This window comes from Mus caroli, unplaced genomic scaffold (genome assembly GCF_978045245.1).
Source record: "Mus caroli unplaced genomic scaffold, Mus_caroli_1 scaffold_13, whole genome shotgun sequence".
NCBI lineage: Eukaryota > Metazoa > Chordata > Mammalia > Rodentia > Muridae > Mus > Mus caroli.
The window spans coordinates 2,405,306-2,425,490 of NW_028227268.1; the positions used below are offsets into that span (position 1 = coordinate 2,405,306).

Genomic DNA, 20,185 nt, shown 5'->3' on the forward strand with positions numbered 1-20,185 from the left:
AAACAAGTATCATTGCCAACAAAAATCTCTGGAATAGCAGGGTGAGTGGACAGCCTGGAGCACTCTGTCCACATGAGCCACACGCTGCCCCCCCCCCCCCTGCTCATGAGTCCACAGGAGCCACGTGCTGCCCTGCTGAGACTCTGGTTCAGACCCCAGCCAGGTGATAATGAGAAGGAAATGCTTGAGTCCCTTTTGGGACTCTTTCACAGCATGCTGTTGAAAATAAACATGGCACCTTTTTTAAGCAGACTTTTTTTTTTTTTAACTCCAATGGATGATACTCTGACTCCTGAGATTCACATGAGACACTTGGGGCAATCTCATGGGCTTCCAGGGCCAAGAAGAAAGGAACTAACTGCAGACAGTCAGCACATACAGACACACCGACATCCCAGCCAGACTCCTGGACTCTGCCTTCCTCAGGTCAGCTCAAGTCACAGCATCCTCCACTCTACTGTAATTACTTCATTTTCCCATAAGGACTCAGCCCTCAGTCTCACCTGGGTTACCGCTAGTCCCCACCACAGGGCCCTCCACCTCCGCTGTTGTCCTTCCCAGGTCCTTTACTCCCACCCGAGAGCAGCTCAATGTAAAGTTGACCAGTGTGAAAGGTTCCTGTTTCATACACAGAATTCAGTACAGGTGACATGTCTGATATGGAATCCTGTAACACCATCACTGACACACGCACCAGTGTGTCAGAACCAGCTGCTCTTCTAGCACAGGCAGGCAGAGGGCAGAGTACAGCTCAAGTCAACACTCAACCCTTCTGAATGACTCAAGACAGCCAACAGTTCCTCCTGTACACTGCACACAAAGGCCACCTGTGCTCTTCTCACAGACTAAGATCCTCCTGGGTGAGTAAACTATGCCATGTAACACACTCGCGCGCGCGCACACACACACACACACACACACACACGGTTAAATCTAGAGCTACTGAAAGAAGGCCTTGGTGGTTGTTATATGTCAGGCAGTGACTGCCCAAGCACATATGTTTCACAGGCACACCTCAGCTTCAATTCAGACCCCAAAGGACCCCAAATGTTCCTTGTATGAAGATGTCAGAATGATAGCTGGGTGGTAGATGAGGTAGATCTCTGTATTTGAGGCCAGCCTGGTCTACAGAGCTAGTTCCAGGACAGCCAAGGATATACAGAGAAACAATGTCTAGATAGATAGATAGATAGATAGATAGATAGATAGATAGATAGATAGACAAGGATATACAGAGAAACAATGTCTAGATAGATAGATAGATAGATAGATAGATAGATAGATAGATAGACAGACAGACAATACATAGATTAGAAAGAGAAGACAGTCAGACAAACAGATGATATTAGGATGAGTAGCACAGGCTAGACACTCTTTTGGTGAGTCTCCTCTACTGTCAGATAAGTCATCACCTGATCTCCCCAGCTCTCCTTTTGACCACATACTTCTCAGACTTTTGCCAGCAGCCCCCTTTAGGCTTTAAGAGTCTCTGAGGCCCCAAAGACATTTTTTAATGAGTTACATTTATCAACACTTTCTGTATTAAACAGTAAAACATTTTAAAATGTAATATATTATGAACTAATTTAAAAGTAATTATAAACTCATTATTTATTCAAACAAGTAACATTTCTATGAAAAATAAGTATATTTTCAAAACTGCTAGTGGGACAAGTGGTTGTGTTCTACATTCTTGTAAATCTCTTTACCATGAAGCTTCAGAGAAGACAGATGCATTCTAAAATATGTGTCTACATCTTTCCCAAGAAGACCTACAGCCAGAAAGGGCAGGAGGATCCAAACATCCCAGTAATCAACAAACGGCGGCTCACTAAGTGGTACTCTGTGAAGTGACTCCATCTGAGTACTACAGCCTCTGTGGCCGTGAGGACACCTGACACGACACCCCACACTCATGTGCTCACTGGTTTAAACAAGCCATCCGCATGTTCCCATCATTCTTTTGTCAAAGAACTCTGTAAGGATCAGGATCTTTCAACTGCCCAAGTTTACAAACTCTAATTTTCATTTGAAAGCTCCAATCTTCTCACTGGCAACACTGTCTGATATTTTCCTTAAAATGGTTCCTCAAGAATGTGCGTGTGTGCATGTGCAAGTGTGTGTGTGTTACCCAGGCCAAAGAGGGCCTGCCAGCCTTCCCTTGAGACAGTGTTCACAGACTCCGAAGCTGCCCCGCTCCCCAACATGAAGAGGGGAGGCACACACTCTCTACCACAAAGGCAGTACAAGAAGACAGAAAAGGTCTTGAGGGCATAAAAAAGAGAAAGGAAACACTCAGGAATCTGGCTGAAGTCTCCTACCAGAAAGAATTCCGGCGTAATTAACTGCTTGTGGCCCTTCTCCCTTCCCAGATATAAAAACCTGCAATTTTCTAGGATCTTATTGGAAACCCCACTTCCAAGGGAAGGATATAAACTACACTCCTTGAGTAAGCCTAACAGCTCCTGGTTTTGCCGTATCAGACTAATTCAACCAAGACTTCTCCAAGGGGGATGACCTGAGAGCCACCAGGATAGTACTGCTAACAATGCATTGTGACTCTGCCATGAGGAGTCCACTTGAGGATGACTGCCACATTCAATAAGATCTTCAACCCTACTTCATCATACTGTCTAACCCCAAAATTCTTTTCAGTGAAATTTTTTTCAGTATGGAAGCCACAAATCCAAATCTGGCCTGAGTCAAGGTTAGAGAAACTCCTTAGGCTACTTGGAGTGACAGGTTGTGCTGTCTCTGTCCACTCACTACTGACACCTGACAGCCCAAGGCCAATAGAGTCACCAACCCCTGGCCACTACTACCCTTTATAGCCACAGACCACACACACATGGCCACTGGGCCCCTCTGTTTTTGGACATTGAGTCCATCTCCACCTAGTCATCATCCCCTCCACAGAGCCATCTCTACAAGGCCACCTGCCACGCCCCACTATGGCCACTGAGCCTCTCCTCCAAGCAGCCACTGGTCTGGTATAAAGCATAAGAGCTGACAGCTGGGGTGGGGGCGGGAAAAGCCTTTAATCCCAGTGCCAGGAAGGCAGAGGCAGGCTGACCTCAGTGAGTCGGTGGCCAACATGATCTACAGAGCCAGGACAGCCGGGGCTACACCTAGAAACCCTCTGGAAAAAATAAAAGTTAATACACAAAGGCAGAGAGGCTCAAGAACTAAAATTTAATCAAAATAATCACATCCTCTGCTACACCAAGGACCTTTTCAAGTAAAACCAGAGACTTCTCTGCTTGACAAAGAATACTAACAACAGAGTTCAGATGGCCTCCTTCATCCCATGCTAGGATGGCACAGTTGCAACCTCATCCTCTCCTGCACCACCCGTGCCAGCATCAGCAGCAAGCTGCCCTCGGTGTCCCGTTGGGACAGGGATGTTTTCTGTGAGACAGTGTGATCAGGCTCAGCTTTGCTTCTGTAAGGCGGGGGCCTCTTCCTTCCATTACTGCCACTCACTGTGGTACTTTAAAAACACTTGGCCCAGGGAGCAGCACTATTAGGAGGTGTGGCCTACTCCTGCCTTCCTTTGGAAGAAGACGTAGAACTCTCAGCTCCTCCAGCACCTCACCTGCCTGAATGCTGCCATGATTCCCACCATGACGATAATGGACTGAACCTCTGAACCTATAAGCCAGTTCCAATTAAATGTCGTCTTGTATAAGAAGAGTTGCCTTGGTCATGGTGTCTGTTCACAGCAGTAAAACCCTAACTAAGACATCAATTGTATGACTTTAGGCATCTACTTAGGGTTCCAGTGTCCCCATCATGGAGATAATGATCCCTAGGTAACTTTCAGTGCTCGTTGAGAGATCTACAGAAATGGTAAGCTAGGACATTTTGTTGGGTTCCTACTATGTGCCTAGTACTGCTGAGGACTTGAACAAAGTAACTCTCTGCTTTATGATCAAAGTTTGTTTTTATCTGATTGAAGAAGTGTGAGAATATCAGAGAAATGGTGACCCCAAATAGCAATGAGTGCCCGGGTTGCTGCTTCAGACTGAGCAGCCCAGAGGCCTCTCTGAGAAGATGACTGAGATCTGAGTGAGAACATGGAAGGGTCAGGGAGGGAGAATACCCCAAGCATCACTACTGAGGAAGCAAAAGGGGCAGCTCACACGTTTCAAGAAGCTGTGCTGCACTGCTCTGCCATTCAGAACCCGACACAGAGCACCAGGAAGGAAGCAGCAAAGCCTCGGCCTCGGAAGGCCCCCTGACCACTGTGCATGCAAATATCAGGGCAGAACAGACACAGAGATGATGGGAAACTAGTCAGTACTCAACTGTCAGTACCCAGACAAGACACATCGCTGCCAGACTGGGGCTGCAGACCAAGAAGGGCAGTCTGGTGTAAGACACGCTGTGAGGTGATCCTCCGGTCCTACTGATGCAGCTGGAAGCTAGAGAGAATGAACCTATGTACCTGCAGCTTCCATGGCCGGCTGAATGGTGGTGAATACTGGGACCAAGACAAAGTGGACAACAGCATCTGAGATGGCAAGCTCAGGAAGGTCAGAGCTAAAGACAAGCTGTGGGAGTCCCTGGCATGGGACAGAACTAAAGACAAGCTGTGCATGTCCCTGGCATGGGACAGAGCTGAAACCACAAATCAAACAAGATCAGTTCACAACAAGCCACATCCCTGGGCACTCCCCACCTAGGTGCCAAGCAGCAAAGGAGTCTGAGGAGCAGCCAACAGCAATCAGAAAGGACACTCACGAAGAGTCAAAGCAAGTAAAGAGCTGCACAGAGGGGCCGGCCATGTCAAACAGGTGGTGGACAGGAAAGGACCTTTGGATTAGTAACAGAATGAGCACACACAGCAGCCTCCATGTGGTGGAACACAGCCTAACTGGAAAGCTCCGGGGAAGATACAAGCTGAGGCAGAGGGACCCATGAGGGACCAGGAAGTACTCCACCCACCCAGGCTTCAAAGACATCATAAGGGGCCTCCTGCTGCTACAGATCCATCTCCACACCTGTGGACTACATACATCAGTGGCCCAACACACATACATTAGACAGCAGTGTGTCTATCAGGAGTCCTAGGTACAATAGATAGTATGTCTATTGAGAGTCTACACAGAGCATGTCAATTGCTTTCCCTTCCCTTTTTTTTAAAGGCAGGATCGCTCTTTGAATCCAACTGGCTTGAAATTCAATCACTCATTTGTGTGGCCCAGGCTGGCCATGAACACACACTCCTCCCACGCCCACTCCCAGGTGCCTCTATCAGGACACCCATTCTCAGACTTCCCAGGCTCCACCCTACATACATGCAGGCCATCTGAGACCAAGTGGCCCTACCTGCCCACTTTCCAGCGGGAAAAGGATTGCTGTAGGAACTGTTAAGCACAACAGGAAAACACAAATGGGGGGATGGGTGCACACCTCCTCTGCCACCAGCCCATGAATGATTCATGTCCAACTCCAGTTTGTAAGTGTGTCTAGTTACTGGACAATTATATTCCCCAATATTGATACACATATGCATCATTCCCCATATGTAGAATTAATCAAAAGACAATCTAACTAAAGGCAACATAGTAATTAAAATGTTAACAGGCAGGCTGGAGACATTGCTCAGAGGTTAAGAGCACTGGCTGCTCTTCCAGAGGTCCTGAGTTCAATTCCCAGCAACCACATGGTGGCTCACAACCATCTGTAATGGGACCCAATGCCCTCTTCTGGTGTGTCTGAAGACAGGTACAGTGTACTTACATAAATAAAATAAGTAAATCTTTAAAAGAAAAAGTTAACAACCACAATTGATTGAAAACAAGGGGTGCAAGAACCAGAACCAGGCTGAAGGTGGGGTGGGCGTGCCCTGTGGGAGGAGGGTCTGAGGGTGGGCATGCCCTGTAGCTGGATGGCAAAAACCTCCTAAGAGCTTGTCAGTTAACTTTGGTGACACAATTTTAGAAACCAGTAACAAGGATACTAGACAGAACACTAATAAGTAATCATTAATAAAATACATTTTAAAACTAAGTTGGTAAGCTGGGTGGTAGTGGCTCAAGCCTTCATGTCCCAGTACTCGGGAGGCAGAGGCAGAGGCAGAGATAGGTTTCACTGTGTAGACACCTGGATGTCCTGGAACTCACTCTGTAGACCAGACTGGCCTCGAACTCACAGAGATCCACCTGCCTCTGCCTCCCAAGGACTAGAACTAAAGGTGTGTACCACCATCTATCTCCTGGCAAAAGAAAAAAAAAAAAAACACATTAATAACAAAGCTGGAGATGTACCTCAGTTTGTAGTGTTGCTTAGTGTGCACAAACTCTGAGCTTGATCACTAGGACCATTTAAGAGTGAATTCAGGGGGCTGAAGAGATGGCTCAGTGGTTAAAAGCATTGACTGCTCTTCCAGAGGTCCTGAGTTCAATTCCCAGCAACCACAAGGTGGCTCACAACCATCTGTAATGGGATGTGATTCCCTCTTCTGGTGTCTCTTAAGAAGCTACAATGTATTTGTCATATGTATAAAAAAATAAATAAAATCTTAAAAAAAAAAAAAAGAGTAAATTCAGTGGTGCACACCTATGATCCTAGCACCTGGGAAGTGGATGCATGAGTTCAAGGTCATTCTGACTACACGCCAAGCTGGCCTGCACTGCATAAAACCCTGACTCTAAAAAAGTATTAAACTAAAAGTTCAAAAGATATCCATTAATGTGATTTGAACAGTCTGAGTACAGGTTCAGGTAGCAAAAGAAACCACATTCAAAAGAACAGGAGAGAAAAAACGTTTAAAATAAGAACTCCACCAAATAGAATGGGGGGAATAAAAGTAGAGTTGCTTTAAAACAAATTTATTTTTAGATAAACATTGCAATCAAGTTTATTTTTATTTCATTAGTACTAGACATGTCCATAAAACAGACTTTATGCAGTCTCTCTCAGCCATCAGTTTAACTTAGATTGCTTTTATTCTTCTTGTTTAAGACAGGGTGTGCACGCTGTAGTAGGGCTGACCTTGACCTGTGACCTCCTGCTTCAAGATCCAGAGTGTTGGTATTATAAGAGCGATTTACCTTGCCCAGCATAAAATGCTTTTGACTATACACCAAGCTGGACTGCACTACATAAAACCTTGTCTCAAAAAAATTTTTTACAACTTTAATCCCAGCACTCAGCAGGCTGAGGCAGGCAGATCTCTGAGTTCAAGGCCAGCCTGGTCTACAGAGTTTCGGGACAGGCAGAGATGTTACACAGAGATATCTTGTCTCGAAAAAAAAAAAAAAAAAGATCAAAAAACAAAAAAATTTTATCAATTTTTTGATAAAATTTAGCCAAATCAACAACTGAAACACTGGTCACTGCTAGAACTATGTTGAGGGTTCATCAACATACACCTTTTTAAAACAATCATCTCAAGTAAAAACATACCAAGTATAAACAAATGACACATTATAACACCAATTTCCTCTTTTATACTGAAAAGTTCACACAAAGAAAGAAGCTGGGGAGGAGAAAACAACTAAACATACATACACACACTATGGGTGTGCACAGACAAGACACAGTAAACACACATACACACAATATGGGTGTGCACAGACAAGAGACAGTAAACACACATACACACACTATGGGTGTGCACAGACAAGAGACAGTAAACACACATACACACAATATGGGTGTACATAGACAAGAGACAGTAAACACACATACACACACTATGGGTGTGCACAGACAAGACACAGTACTCCCCTTTTGTTAGACCAGGAAATAACCGCACTACAGCTGGCTGTTTTCTTTGCTACCAACATCTCATGACACTCCACGATCAGGAGAACTGGCCAAAAACCTGAACCCAGGTTCCAATCCATCATACCCCATGCTCCCTAATTTCCACTGAGGAAATTTTATCTCCAGGTTACAGTGACCACAAGTCACATACACAGGGAGTCAGCCTCCCAGACAAGATGTTCAAAGGACTGGGATGAACCTGCTGCAACCTTAAAATAACTTTGCCTGAATTTGTTATTGGCTAAACATTTCAAGTAATCTTGTTTTCCAACACACTTTACCAGACATCTGAACTTCAGGCAACCTGGTTATTTGAAAAAAAGCAGACTACAAAAATAGACTAAACACGTTAACTATTATTTCCCAAATTGTCTTTTCTCTAAGTGTTACTAAGTGTATTAAAAGGCATATAAGTATCTGTGGAACTATAGTTCCTAATTTGGTGTTTTTCCCCCCTCTGAATTAAAACTCGTTTTTAACGCTACTCGGTGAGAAGCGACTAGCCAAAACCCGAGTCTGGAATAGCTTTTTGGTTTTTAGTGCAACATGTGTCTTCGAAATACCGGCATCCTTCTAAAAAGGCTGTCCTTGCTCAGAACTTTCTTAGTTGGAAAACTACGAACTCAAAAAGGTGCCATGAGAAGCCACTCACCCGATCCTTCATTCTCCAGCTCTGCGCTAAAGATTTGGAGCCTTCGATTTTCTCACAATGTCTTTTCTTCATAAAAGCCAAAGGCAAATTCCAATCTGTAAGGTCCGCCTCATCTTCCTCCCCGAGTCCCATAAGAGGCGACTGCAGCATCTCCGACTCCATCAGGGGAGGAGGGGGAGGGGGAGTCCTTGGCAGCAGGCGCTCGAGAACCTCCAGCCTTAAAAACTAGTGTGGACCAGAACTGGTAAAATAAAATACGGGAAAACGGGAAGCTGGGAATAGAGACGGCGGCAGAGCGTTCGAAGATCCTTATTCAGGCAAAACCTCGGAGATCTTTATCTCGAACTCTGAGCGGGAAGTCGGAGGGGGCGGGGTGGGTGGCGAGCCCGTGAGTACCCAAGCCCGCAGGACCCGGACGAGCGGCGACACGCACGCCCGGTCGCCGGCCCCCGCAGCTCTGCAGGCCGTCAGGAGGGCGGCAAGCCGGACTGGCGGAGGCGGGAGAGACTTCAGGCCCAGCGATGACCCTGCTCTCGGCCTCCAACGCCTCGGTGGCTCCCGGCGGGCAGGCCGGCCCGCTCGCAGGGCGGCTTCTCCGACTGTGCTGACCCGGCTGAGGCCCAAAGGGATCGGGATCGGGGGGCTTCGGGGCTCGCCCAGCAGCTCTCAGCCCTGCGGGTCCCGCACTCGCCTGAGGGGCTGCAACCTGAGCCAGGACCGGCCCATCGTGCCCGTCCGCAGCCGGCTCCTCAGCCACGGGGCCGCGCGGCCTGGCCCGTGCTGGCCTTCCGCTTCGTGGCTCTCTCCTGCCCGGGAACGAGTCCCGATACACACGCGATACGGGCCCGCGGACCGCACAGGGATACTGGGCTTATTAGGTCAGGGGAGTTTTGCCCTCTGCTCTGAAGCCACAGTGAAAACTCCTCTCATCAGCACATCAAGGAGGACGCCATATTGCCAAGGCCCAGCATGCACCGCTGTCTACGGCGTGACCAATAAGCCAAACCTCTTCGAGCGTTCTCACCGCTCTACCCCTGCTAGGGCGTAAAACTCGGTGCTCCGTCCTCCCCTCCCCCACGACGTTACCGAGGTTACCACGTCTTTTCTCCTTAGTTGATCTCCACTAGTAAAGTAGACCGTCCGTTCAGTTATTTTTAAAAGCTTTTTGCTACTACAAACAAAGCTTCATGCCTTGATATTAAAGAAAGAAACCACTTGGTTTCGTCATGATTTTAAAACGTGGTATTTTTAAAAAGCCTCAGAAAAGACCACTGATATTAGACACATAAGACTATCGGGACTTTCTTTTTGATATTTCCACTTTTAAAAGAGACCGATTTCACCGATTACGAATTTTTGACTGATATACTTTATTTCCTGAACATTATATTCTTATTTTGCTACAGTTTCATGTGCAAACGACTAAAGCTGCCCACAGAAGCAAGCCTCCTGCTGTTGACTTCTCTGGTTCAATTCAGTAAATCTCAGTTATTGACATACTCTGAGAACTGCTTTGGTGCAATGAAAATATAAAGTAAATGTAACGAGGTGCCAGCCTTTCATAACCAGCCTTTCGTAACCAGGTTTTGGTTTTTCGAGTCAGGGTTTCTCTGTGTAGCCCTGACTGTCCTGGAACTCACTTTATAGACCAGGCTGGCCACCACCGTCCAGGTTAGTGAGACACTCTTAACCTTTAGCTAGAGTTCAATCAGACAAAGGAGCCCACCTTCAGCTTTGGTGTTAGGGGAGCCTCTGTTAGTCAATGTTTACTAATTTCAAGCTGTATTTTCTCAGTTTTAGGTTCCTGAACCATAAAGTTTGGATAATATTAAAGAATATTACTAGGGCTGGTGAGATGGCTCAGTGGGTAAGAGCACCCGACTGCTCTTCCGAAGGTCCGGAGTTCAAATCCCAGCAACCACATGGTGGCTCACAACCATCCGTAATGAGATCTGACTCCCTCTTCTGGAGTGTCTGAAGACAGCTACAGTGTACTTACATATAATAAATAAATAAATCTTTCAAAAAAAAAAAAAAAGAATATTACTAAAAGGATAAAAATTTAGCTTGTAAAGATGCCCAGGCCAGCCTAAGCTACAAAATAAGACCCGTTCTTAAAAAAAAAAAAAAAAAGTCCACTTTAAGAGAAGGGTTGAATGCTGGGCCTGGTGTTTAATCCCAGCACTCTGGAGGCAGAGGCAGGAGGATCTCCGTTAGTTGGAGGTCAGCCTGGTCTACAGAGCTAGTCGTTCCAGAACAACCAGAGCTACAGAGAGAAATCCTGCCTTGAAAAACAACAAACAACAAACAAACAAGAGGTGAAGGCATTGCAAGCCACCACTGAGAGTGAGCTCTGACTGGTCCTGGTGTGTTTATAAAAAGATAAAGGCAGAAAGAATATGTTCTATGGGGGGAGGGGGAGGGATGGGGGGAAGGGGGTTCCTCCATAGGCCCATGTTGAGGCATTCCTTCCCCCTGAGAGACCAGCCACACGACGGTATAGTATAGAATAGAGTTTATTCAGGGCATGGGGAGGGGAGTTAAGAGGGTAGTAGAGGCAGAGAAAGGGAGAGAGAGGGAGAGAGTAGAGAAGTAGAGGCCAGCCATGGCCTTGAGCACGTGGAGAGAGGGGGAAGGGAAGGGAGAGGGGTAGGAGAGAGCAAGAGCAGGAGAGAAGCAAGAGATCGAAAGCAAGAGTAAGAGAGGGGGCTGGAGAGATGGCTCAGTGGGTAAGAGCACCCGACTGCTCTTCCGAAGGTCCAGAGTTCAAATCCCAGCAACCACATGGTGGCTCACAACCATCCGTACTAAGATCTGACGCCCTCTTCTGGAGTGTCTGAAGACAGCTACAGTGTACTTACATATAATAAATAAATAAATAAATAAATAAATCTTTAAAAAAAAAAAAAAAAGAAAGAAGTTTCATAAAAAAAAAAAAAAGAGTAAGAGAGGGATGAAGGGGACAAACAGCCCCTTTTATAGAAGGTCAGGCCTACCTGGTTGTTGCCAGGTAACTGTGGGGGTGGAATTTAGACAGAATGCTAACAGGTCCCACCACTCCAATGTAGTCTACTAACTGTAGGCCTTACCACTAAAGCCTGGGTTAGTCTGCAGATGTGTTCCTCAGAGTAGATCCAGGGTTGGACACAATGTGACAGTCCCTAACACAACCCTGGTAGCATCTGAGAGTCCAGGCTTGCAATCTCAGATCCCTCTCACAAGCATGTGGGAAGTGTTTCCTGCTGTTGAGTTATCACCCCCAAGAATTCCTGAGGTTACAGTATTACACAGAGCCCATTATCCTCCTAGTCTCAGAGCAGTGCACCAAAATCGAGTGTCCCCATTACCACCAGCCCCTCTCCACCACTACCAGCAGGGGCTTTAGAATTTCTAGAATCTATAGAAGAAATCATAGCACCTCCTGCTTCCACCTTGTCCCAAAGTGTCCCTTGACATTTTACTTTGTAGTCCTGATGCCCACTGGTGCCATACACACATGGTAATCCTTCCAACCTTAGGCTGCAGAGAGCTCCCAGAAACTGGAAGGCCAGTGAACCTAGTATAAGAAGTGGTGAATAACAAGAGACCCTGGTACCAAGCTGGAAGGCAAGGACCAATGCAAGGCTGTCCTCTGACTTCCACATATGTGCTATGACATGCATGCACTTGTATTCATACATGTAAACATTTATACACACATACACAAGTAGGCATGCCTATCCAAATTAGCAAGTTTCAAGCCCATGAAAGACCCTATATAAAAATAAACAAGATGTGACTGGACCCCTAGCTCATCAGACAAACACATGTAACTCCACCTCCAGGGCATCTGACACCCTCTACTGGCCACTGTGGGTATCTACACACATGTGTATTCACATGTATGTAACACACACAGATGCACACATAAAATAAATCATTTTAAAGAGTGGGCACATCTTTAGGAACAACACCTGAGGTTGACCTCTGGCCTACTCACACATGCACTCACACACGTAGCACATGTGAGTTTACATACAAAAATAAGAAAGAGGAGGCAGGTGTGGTGGTACATGCCTTTAATTCCATCACTTGGGAGACAGAGGCAGGCAGATCTCTGTGAGTTCAAGGACAGCCTTGTTTTCAAAGTGAGTCCAGGACAGCCAGAGAAAACCTGTCTCAAAAATAAATAAATAAATAAATTTTAAAAAGATCAGGTAACAAAGGAGCCCACTGCTCTAGACTCCTGAATCATGGGAGATGATGTAGGAAGACAGAGATTTGGAATTTGTATTTATTTACTGAGGGAACCCTAATGAGAGATAAAGGTAGTCAGAGCTACAGACAGGAGACAAGACTCTCTCCAAAGTCTCCTCCAATAGCTGAGCTTCATTACCCCCATCCCCAACACACACACCATACACATATCCATACACATGTAGCGCACACACTGGTACACGCACCACACATATACAATACACACCATCCATAAACACACATCACACACACACAAGCAAAACATACAACACACACATACACACAATACACATGCACACCAAACAAACACAACGCAACACACAGAAGCAGATATTGAGACTTACATATGCAATTCTAGCACTTTCGAGGTGGAGACAGAAGGTTCAGAAGTTTAAAGCCATCCTTGGCTACAGGGAAATATGGGCTCCATGAGATTCTATCTCAGAACAACAATACTCAGTCAATCAGTAAATAAGTAAATGAATAAATAAATAACATTTGATTTCCCAGGGCACCACTAATTCCTGAAGTTCTGACAAAGCCTCTCCCTGAAGTCTCTATACCTATAACATGCAGACTATGAAGGTGACACTTTGGGACAAATCTGTGACTTGTGGGAAAGCCAGGAAGGACAGGTTGACAGCCCAGTTCCCAACCTGAAAGTTGAAGGATGTGCCAGATTTCTTTCACTTAAAAGAAACACTCTTCCAGTGTGTCCTGGACACTTCTATTCAAGTCTCAGACAAACCCTAGGAAGCCTCAGGGGCTTTCAGAAGGCAGGGTCTGTGTAGCAAATGACAGGCTGAAGAAAACTAAAGGGTTGACATTTCTGCCAGGACAGTCCATTCTCCACAGCATGTGATCAGTTGGCCACTTGGGCCTGTGGTTCCCATTTCACTATCCTGCCATCATCTATCAGCAGGGACACAGGCTTCTTCCATAAAGCTGCTCCCCAAAACCATTTAATAATGAAAACATGTGTTACCCATTTCCAGACGTGTGTAAAATCTGGTCTGAGTCAGGCTATGAAATTGGACGTGGAAGCTGAGGACAACCTCCTTCCCCTACAGTCTATTACAGTCTCTGCCTACATGAATAAAGGGGCTTACAAGCTGAGTGCCTCTGAAACAGATTGCTCGTGGACAACGTCAGGCTGCAGACTAGCAGGAAGAGAGGAAGGGCTGCTGGGCCCAGCTCTGACCTCAAACTAGAGGAAATACCACTGACCTGCCAGACAAAAAAAGAGGGACCTCATCTCACAACGGTGGACCCCATCACCCCTCGCCAGCCCTAAAACAGTCACTGCTAGGCTGAGGAGACAGTCCAGTCTGCAGGAAGCTTCTCCTACAAGCACGAGAGCCTGAGTTTCAGCCCCAGCAACTCCTGTGTTTTGTTTTAAACATGCTGGACAGAGTAGCACATGCCTTTAATCTCACCACTCTCTGTGAGTTCAGGGTCAGCCTGGTCTCCGTAGTGAGTTCCAGGCCTGGCAGTCCTACGTAATGAGACCCTACCTCAAAAAAAAAAAAATTGTGCGGGAGAGGCATTATATGGTTATAATCCCAGTGCTTAGGATGGTAGAAACAGGCAGATCTCTAGGGCTTGATAGCCAGGCAGCCTAGTTACTGGTCAGTGAGAGATCCTATCAAAAACAAGGCGAATAATACCTGTCCTCTGTCCTCTAGCATCCATACCTTATACACACAGAGAGAGACAGAGAGACAGAGACAGATGGACAGGCAGACAGAGACAGACAGACAGAGACAGAGACACAGAGAAAGAAAAACATGTATACACGTGAATACACACACACACACATCCTTGGAATTTTGACAACCTGATGCCAAAGACGTAGTAAAGTGAGGAAGAGTACAAAGACAAGCCCCTGAGAATGTGGGTTGTGCATTATATCAGCCAGCGGGAAAGGGAAGAGGGTGCACAGGACAGGCAGTCTGGGTGAGAGACTCAGACAAACAGCCTTTCCCAGAAAGAGCTGGTGTGGCTGTCTTTTCAGGACCTTTTAGCGTGGCAGAAGCCTGCTGCAACCGAGAGACCCTTCTCTCAAGTCAGAAGGCCATCCCGACAAAGAGATCCTGTGCACAGGACGGCAAGCAGGCCAGGCCAAGTCATTCTCCGATATTGCAGATGCTCCAGTAAATCAATCAAGGGCAGAGAATGTGTTTTGTCATCAAGAATCAGGAGCAAGGCTGGAGGTCAGGGAAGTGGAGGAGCCCTGGTGCTTCGCTGAGCTCTTGTTTTCCACACCGGAGACTGGCCAGCTCCAGGGCTCTGCAGAGAAATCTGTGCTTAGTTTAGAAGAAACTAAAATAGATACAAGGTAGTTGGTACCTTGATACGAGGTAATGGTGTCTGATCATCATTACTGTTTTTAGCAGAATCCCAAGCCACCTTCCTCTGCAGGTCAGATGTTTTGTTGACAGAGAAGTGCGAAGAGGAAGGGAAGTGGGTGACAGGCTCTGCATCACCTTCAGTGGAAAACACAGGCTGCTGAGCCCGAGTGTCTGCCTCCCCTCCCTATTGCCCATATTAATACATAAGGGTATTTATGCCTAGGGTTTTTTTTACCCTCAATGATGGATCTAGTCCTTTTGATTTTTAAACAACGACCATGTAGGTCTTGATAAACAGAAATAACTTGATTCTCATTTTTATTGGGGGGGGTTACTCTTATCTAGTTTGGGAACTATAGTGAAAAAATGCCTGTTATTGAGAAAACTGTACCTACTAGCCACATTGCTTTGAAGATTTGCACATAACTGTAGCATCACCGAGTCACTGCATTAACAGAGCAAACCGGGCGTGGTGAAGCACACCTATAATCCCAGCACACAGGAGGTGGAAACTGAAGAGTTCCCTTCATCTACATACTGAGTTTGAGACCAGCCTAACTACAAGGTACCTGACTCCAAAACTGTTTACTTTTGATTTTTTTTTTTTTTTGAGACAAGGTCTCTCTATGTAGTCCTGATTGTCTTGGAATGTGGGAAGACACATGTGCCGTTGCAGAGTGGCACAGGCTTCTGCTGGCCACCACGCATACATAGGCAGGAAAGTTTTTTGCCAAGATGAGGTTTTGAGAATTGACCAAAATTGACCAATCAGAAGAGAGAGAAATTGACCAATCAGAAGAGAGAGAAAGTAACCAATCAGATGTAGGAATGCAAATGAGGTGGTAAGCATCAACCAAGCACAACACAATCCGGGTGTGAGATACGCCTCTCCTAGGCCTATATAAAGCAGCACCAGGGCTGGGCTCAGGGTCTTTTCGCCTCTACAATCAAGCTCTCCCAATAAACGTGTGCAGAAGGATCCTGTTGCAGCATCGTTCTTGCTGGTCAAGTCGGACGCGCGCAAGATTGGAACTCATGTAGACTAGATTAGTCTGGAACTCACAGAGATCCTCTGTCTCCTGAGTGCCAGGATTAAAGTTGTGTATCACTACACTCAGATTCAAAATGAATTTTTAAGGAAAGAAGATGGGAGGGAGAAGGAGGGAGGCTGGAAAGTTGTTTGATAGCATTTGCTATACAATCCCGGCATTCACCAAATAAGCTGGGGACCCTGCCAACTCCTGTAAGTCCAGCTCTGAGGGCCCAGGGCCCTCATCATGAGCACATGCACGTGTGTACATGCACTCACAGAGACACAGCTACACGTGGTTCAGCGAGTGAAGGTGCTGCTTGCTGCTTGCTGCTGACCCTGCCAGCCCTCCTTCCTCCTCTAGATCCCTGAAGGTTGAATCGTAAACATACAATCTATGCCCACTGCAGACACAGCATTGGGAGAAAATAAAAACTGACACAGGCAGGGCTGGAGAGATGGCTCAGTGATTAAGAGCACTGGCTGTTCTTCCAGAGGACCCAGGTTCAATTCCCACATAGCAGTTCACAACTGTCTGCAACCCCTGTTCCAACTTTCTCACACATGTAGGCAAAACATCAATGTACATGAAATCAAAATAAATGCACTATTTTGTAAATAAATAAATAAATGACCCAGGGCAAGGGTTTAATTCCGTGGTGCAGGACAGATCTAGCATATGTGAGGCCTGGGTTCAAGTCCCAGAACTCCAAATGAAAAGGGGAGAGGAGTGGGTGCTGAGGATAACAGGGTGCTTGTGTTGTGTGCACGAAGCCATGGGTTTGAACCTCAGCACTACATAAATCAGACACGATAGTATATGCCTATAATCCTAACTTGGGAAATGGAGACAGGGTTTAGAAACTGGATGTCATCCTTGGCTTTCTGTTATGGTTACATGTGTCCCAACTTGCTTCCTATCGCTGTGATAAACTCCATGGCCAAAAGCAACTTGGGAAGGAAAGGGTTTGTTTTATCTCACAGATTACAGCCCATCATTGAGGGAAGCCAGGGCAGGAGCTCTGGGCAGGAGAGCAGAGCGGGAGATGGAAACAGAAACAAAGGAAGGGTGCTCCTTGGATTACATCCAGCTGCCTTTCTGACACAGCCCAGGCCTACTTACCTAGGAATAGCACAGCCTGAGCGGGCTGGGCCCTTCTGCATCAATTAGCAATCAAGAAAATCCTCTGCAAACTCGTTCACACGTCAATCAGATGGAAGGAAATCTTTAGTTGAGCCTCTTTCCCGGTGTCAGGTCAATAACCAAGGTGAGCCATCACGGCATGCATACAGAAAACCATGTGTCTCATCACACCACAGGGGACGGCGTTGGGTATGGGAGCATCCCTGCCCAGGAATCCTTGCCTTCACCTGATAATTTCCTTCTGTATAAGGGAGGACATGACCACTCCATCGTATGGTTGAGGGGAAGGGAAGGATTATAGTGGAAATATGAGGGAGAATATAGCCAGAGGCATCTGGAAGAGTCCAGAGCAGGAAAGTAATCACTAAATATGGCCAGCAGACTGAGCTAGGTCATAGGGAGGGAGGGAACAAAAAAGAAGGAAAACAGAGATGGAGAAAAGAGGGTGCATGGTAGAAATGGCATGGTTATATAGGAAGGAGAAGCTGGGGGAAGGGAAGCCCATGGCTGGAGATGTGTAGGGTAGGGAGTGGGCTGCGAAGAGCTGAGAAGGACCAAGATGCAGGAAAGGCCCCGACTCTGGAACAGGAATGTTATGTGAGAGAGTCTGGACTATGCTTTGCTAATAGGCACCACAGCCATTTTTTTCCAGAGTTTCTTTTGGACCTGGCACCTGGTATTAGTTAAGATACACCAAGTGCTAGACCAGTCACCCTCCAATCTCAAGGAAAGTCCTTTAGCAGCCACAAAATAGCTGAATATAGCATTTGGTGATCTGTGGCCAGCCAGAGAATGACTCCTAGGAGGAGAGAGCACAGCTTCTATTGGCAAGCCTGGGAGCACATGACATCACTTCTAGATGCATCCTTTTTTTTTTTTTTTTTTTTTTTTTTTTGGTTTTTTTGAGACAGAGTTTCTCAGTGTAGCCCTGGCTGTCCTGGAACTCACTCTGTAGACCAGGCTGGCCTCGAACTCAGAAATCTGCCTGCCTCTGCCTCCCAAGTACTGGGATTAAAGGCATGCACCACCACTGCCCATCTAGCTGCATCCTTGAATTTCTGCTTTCGCCCTCCTCTGTGAACTGTGGCCCGAGATTTCTGAGCCACACGTTCTGGCTTTCCTTCCTGGTTGCTTTTCATCAGTAGTTAAGAGTTTTTGGTTTTTTGTTTGTTTGGTTGGTTGGATTTGGTTTTTGGTTTTTGTTGTTGTTGTTGTTGTTTGGTTTTTCAAGACAGGGTTTCTCTGTGTAGCCCTGGCTGTCCTGGAACTCACTCTGCAGACAGGGTTGATCTCGAACTCACAGAGATCTGCCTGCCTCTGCTTCCAAGTGCTGAGATTAAAGGCAATCATAACCTCGACTGGCCTTGATCAGTGTTTTATCACAGCAATAGAAATCTAAAGTAGGGGGCTGGCAAGATGGCTCAGTGGTTAAGAGCGCCGACTGCTCTTCCTAAGGTCCAGAGTTCAAATCCCAGCAACCACATGGTGGCTCACAACCATCCGTAACGAAATCTGATGCCCTCTTCTGGAGTGTCTGAAGACAGCTACAGTGTACTTACATATAATAAATAAATAAATCTTTAAAAAAAAAGAGAGAGAGAAATCTAAAATAAGGCAAACTCAACCCTACTAGCAACAAGCAAAATGTGTGGCCTATTGTGTCTGGTGCCAGAGGCAGTCAATCTACTCTTGAGCTACAAAGTATAGCTTTTTAAAGTTCCTAGACATTGCTTCCAAAAGGGTCACTTCAACCTGCAAACAATGCAGCAGGGTTTGACAGCCTACCTTCCTCAAGTTGTGGGTCAGGATTCTTAGCATTTTAGAGTTTTAAAACCTGGATTTTTTTTCTTTTTTCTTTTAATTTAGTAAAAGTGCTTCTTGAAAAAATAAAATAAAATAGAAAGGAACAGAAAGGACTTAACAGATCCTAGACGTGGTGGACAAGAATAGCCCGGGGCATCTGATAGAGTCTGAAGAGCAGCTGGGGGGAGGGTGGCCCCGCCCCTAGGCTGGAGAGTTCAGAGTGAATGCCAGCCATACCCTATAACAGGTAGGAACTGAGGAATGCAGAGAGAACCTGGCAGCAAGGTCTGCTTTGATTTGTTAAACAGGCTCCTCAGCCATTTGTCCTGGGGTTTGAAACCTAACTACTCATTTCTGTTTTGAGGTGCACTGCATAGGAAAGCATAGGAAAGGCTGGGAAACGATAGCAAGTTTTAGGAGTCACATGACCTCCATGGCTGAAAGAAGATGCAGTATGCACAAAGGGCTGGGCTAAGGGCTAATGTGTGCTGAACTCTCTGGGCATTGTTTGAGGGGGTGTTGTGTGTGTGTAAGCATGTTGGTGTATGTGCATATACACTCATGTTCAGGGTGCACGCGCGTGCACGCGTGTATGTGTGGAGGCCAGATGACGATACCTCAGGTATCATCTTCAAGGATGCTGTCCTTGAAATCCCTCATTTGCCAACCAGTGATTCCCCCTGTCTCCACCTTCCTGCCGCTGAGATTACAAGCATATATCACCAAGCCTGGCATTTTTATGTGAGTTCTGGGGACTGAACTCAAGTCCTTATGCGTGTGTGACAAGCACTACCACTGAACTGTCTCCCTGGCCGAGAAACCAGGAGTTAGTAGTACTTGTTAGACAATGTAGACGGCCACCACAGGGCATAACCGAGGGAGACTTTGGGAACACGTGCGCACCGGTCGTCAGCCACCTGGATCACGGTTCTCCTCCCGCAGGAGGGAAATATCAGGAAGCAAAAGAGGGGGAAAAATTAAAGAGGAAAAAAATTTCCATTTCTCTGTCTGGAATTATCATTTGCAATGAGGCAGCTTGGTGGCTGGCTGCAGACAGCCCAGCTGCTAAGGCTGAATCTAGTCTGGTCTGCCCAGCTCGCTGCAGGCTCTGTCTGATGGCTGCAGGGAGGGAAGAGGACCATGAGAAACTTATCTTTACAGCAGCTCCTGGGGCCCTTGCCACTGGAACAGTC

The 20,185-nt window shown here is 46.4% G+C and overlaps 1 protein-coding gene across 1 annotated transcript in view; it reads right to left on the reverse strand.

The window, feature by feature from the left end:
* The window catches only part of Rptor (regulatory associated protein of MTOR complex 1), a 303,680-nt gene extending 294,129 nt beyond the window's left edge, over positions 1 to 9,551 (reverse strand). Inside the window, exon 1 of the mRNA XM_021175441.3 lies at positions 8,429 to 9,551. Coding sequence (XP_021031100.1) covers positions 8,429 to 8,590 — 162 coding nt within the window. The 5' untranslated portion in view covers positions 8,591 to 9,551. The remainder of the gene's footprint in view (positions 1 to 8,428) is intronic.
* Between the last annotated feature and the right edge of the window lie 10,634 nt (positions 9,552 to 20,185).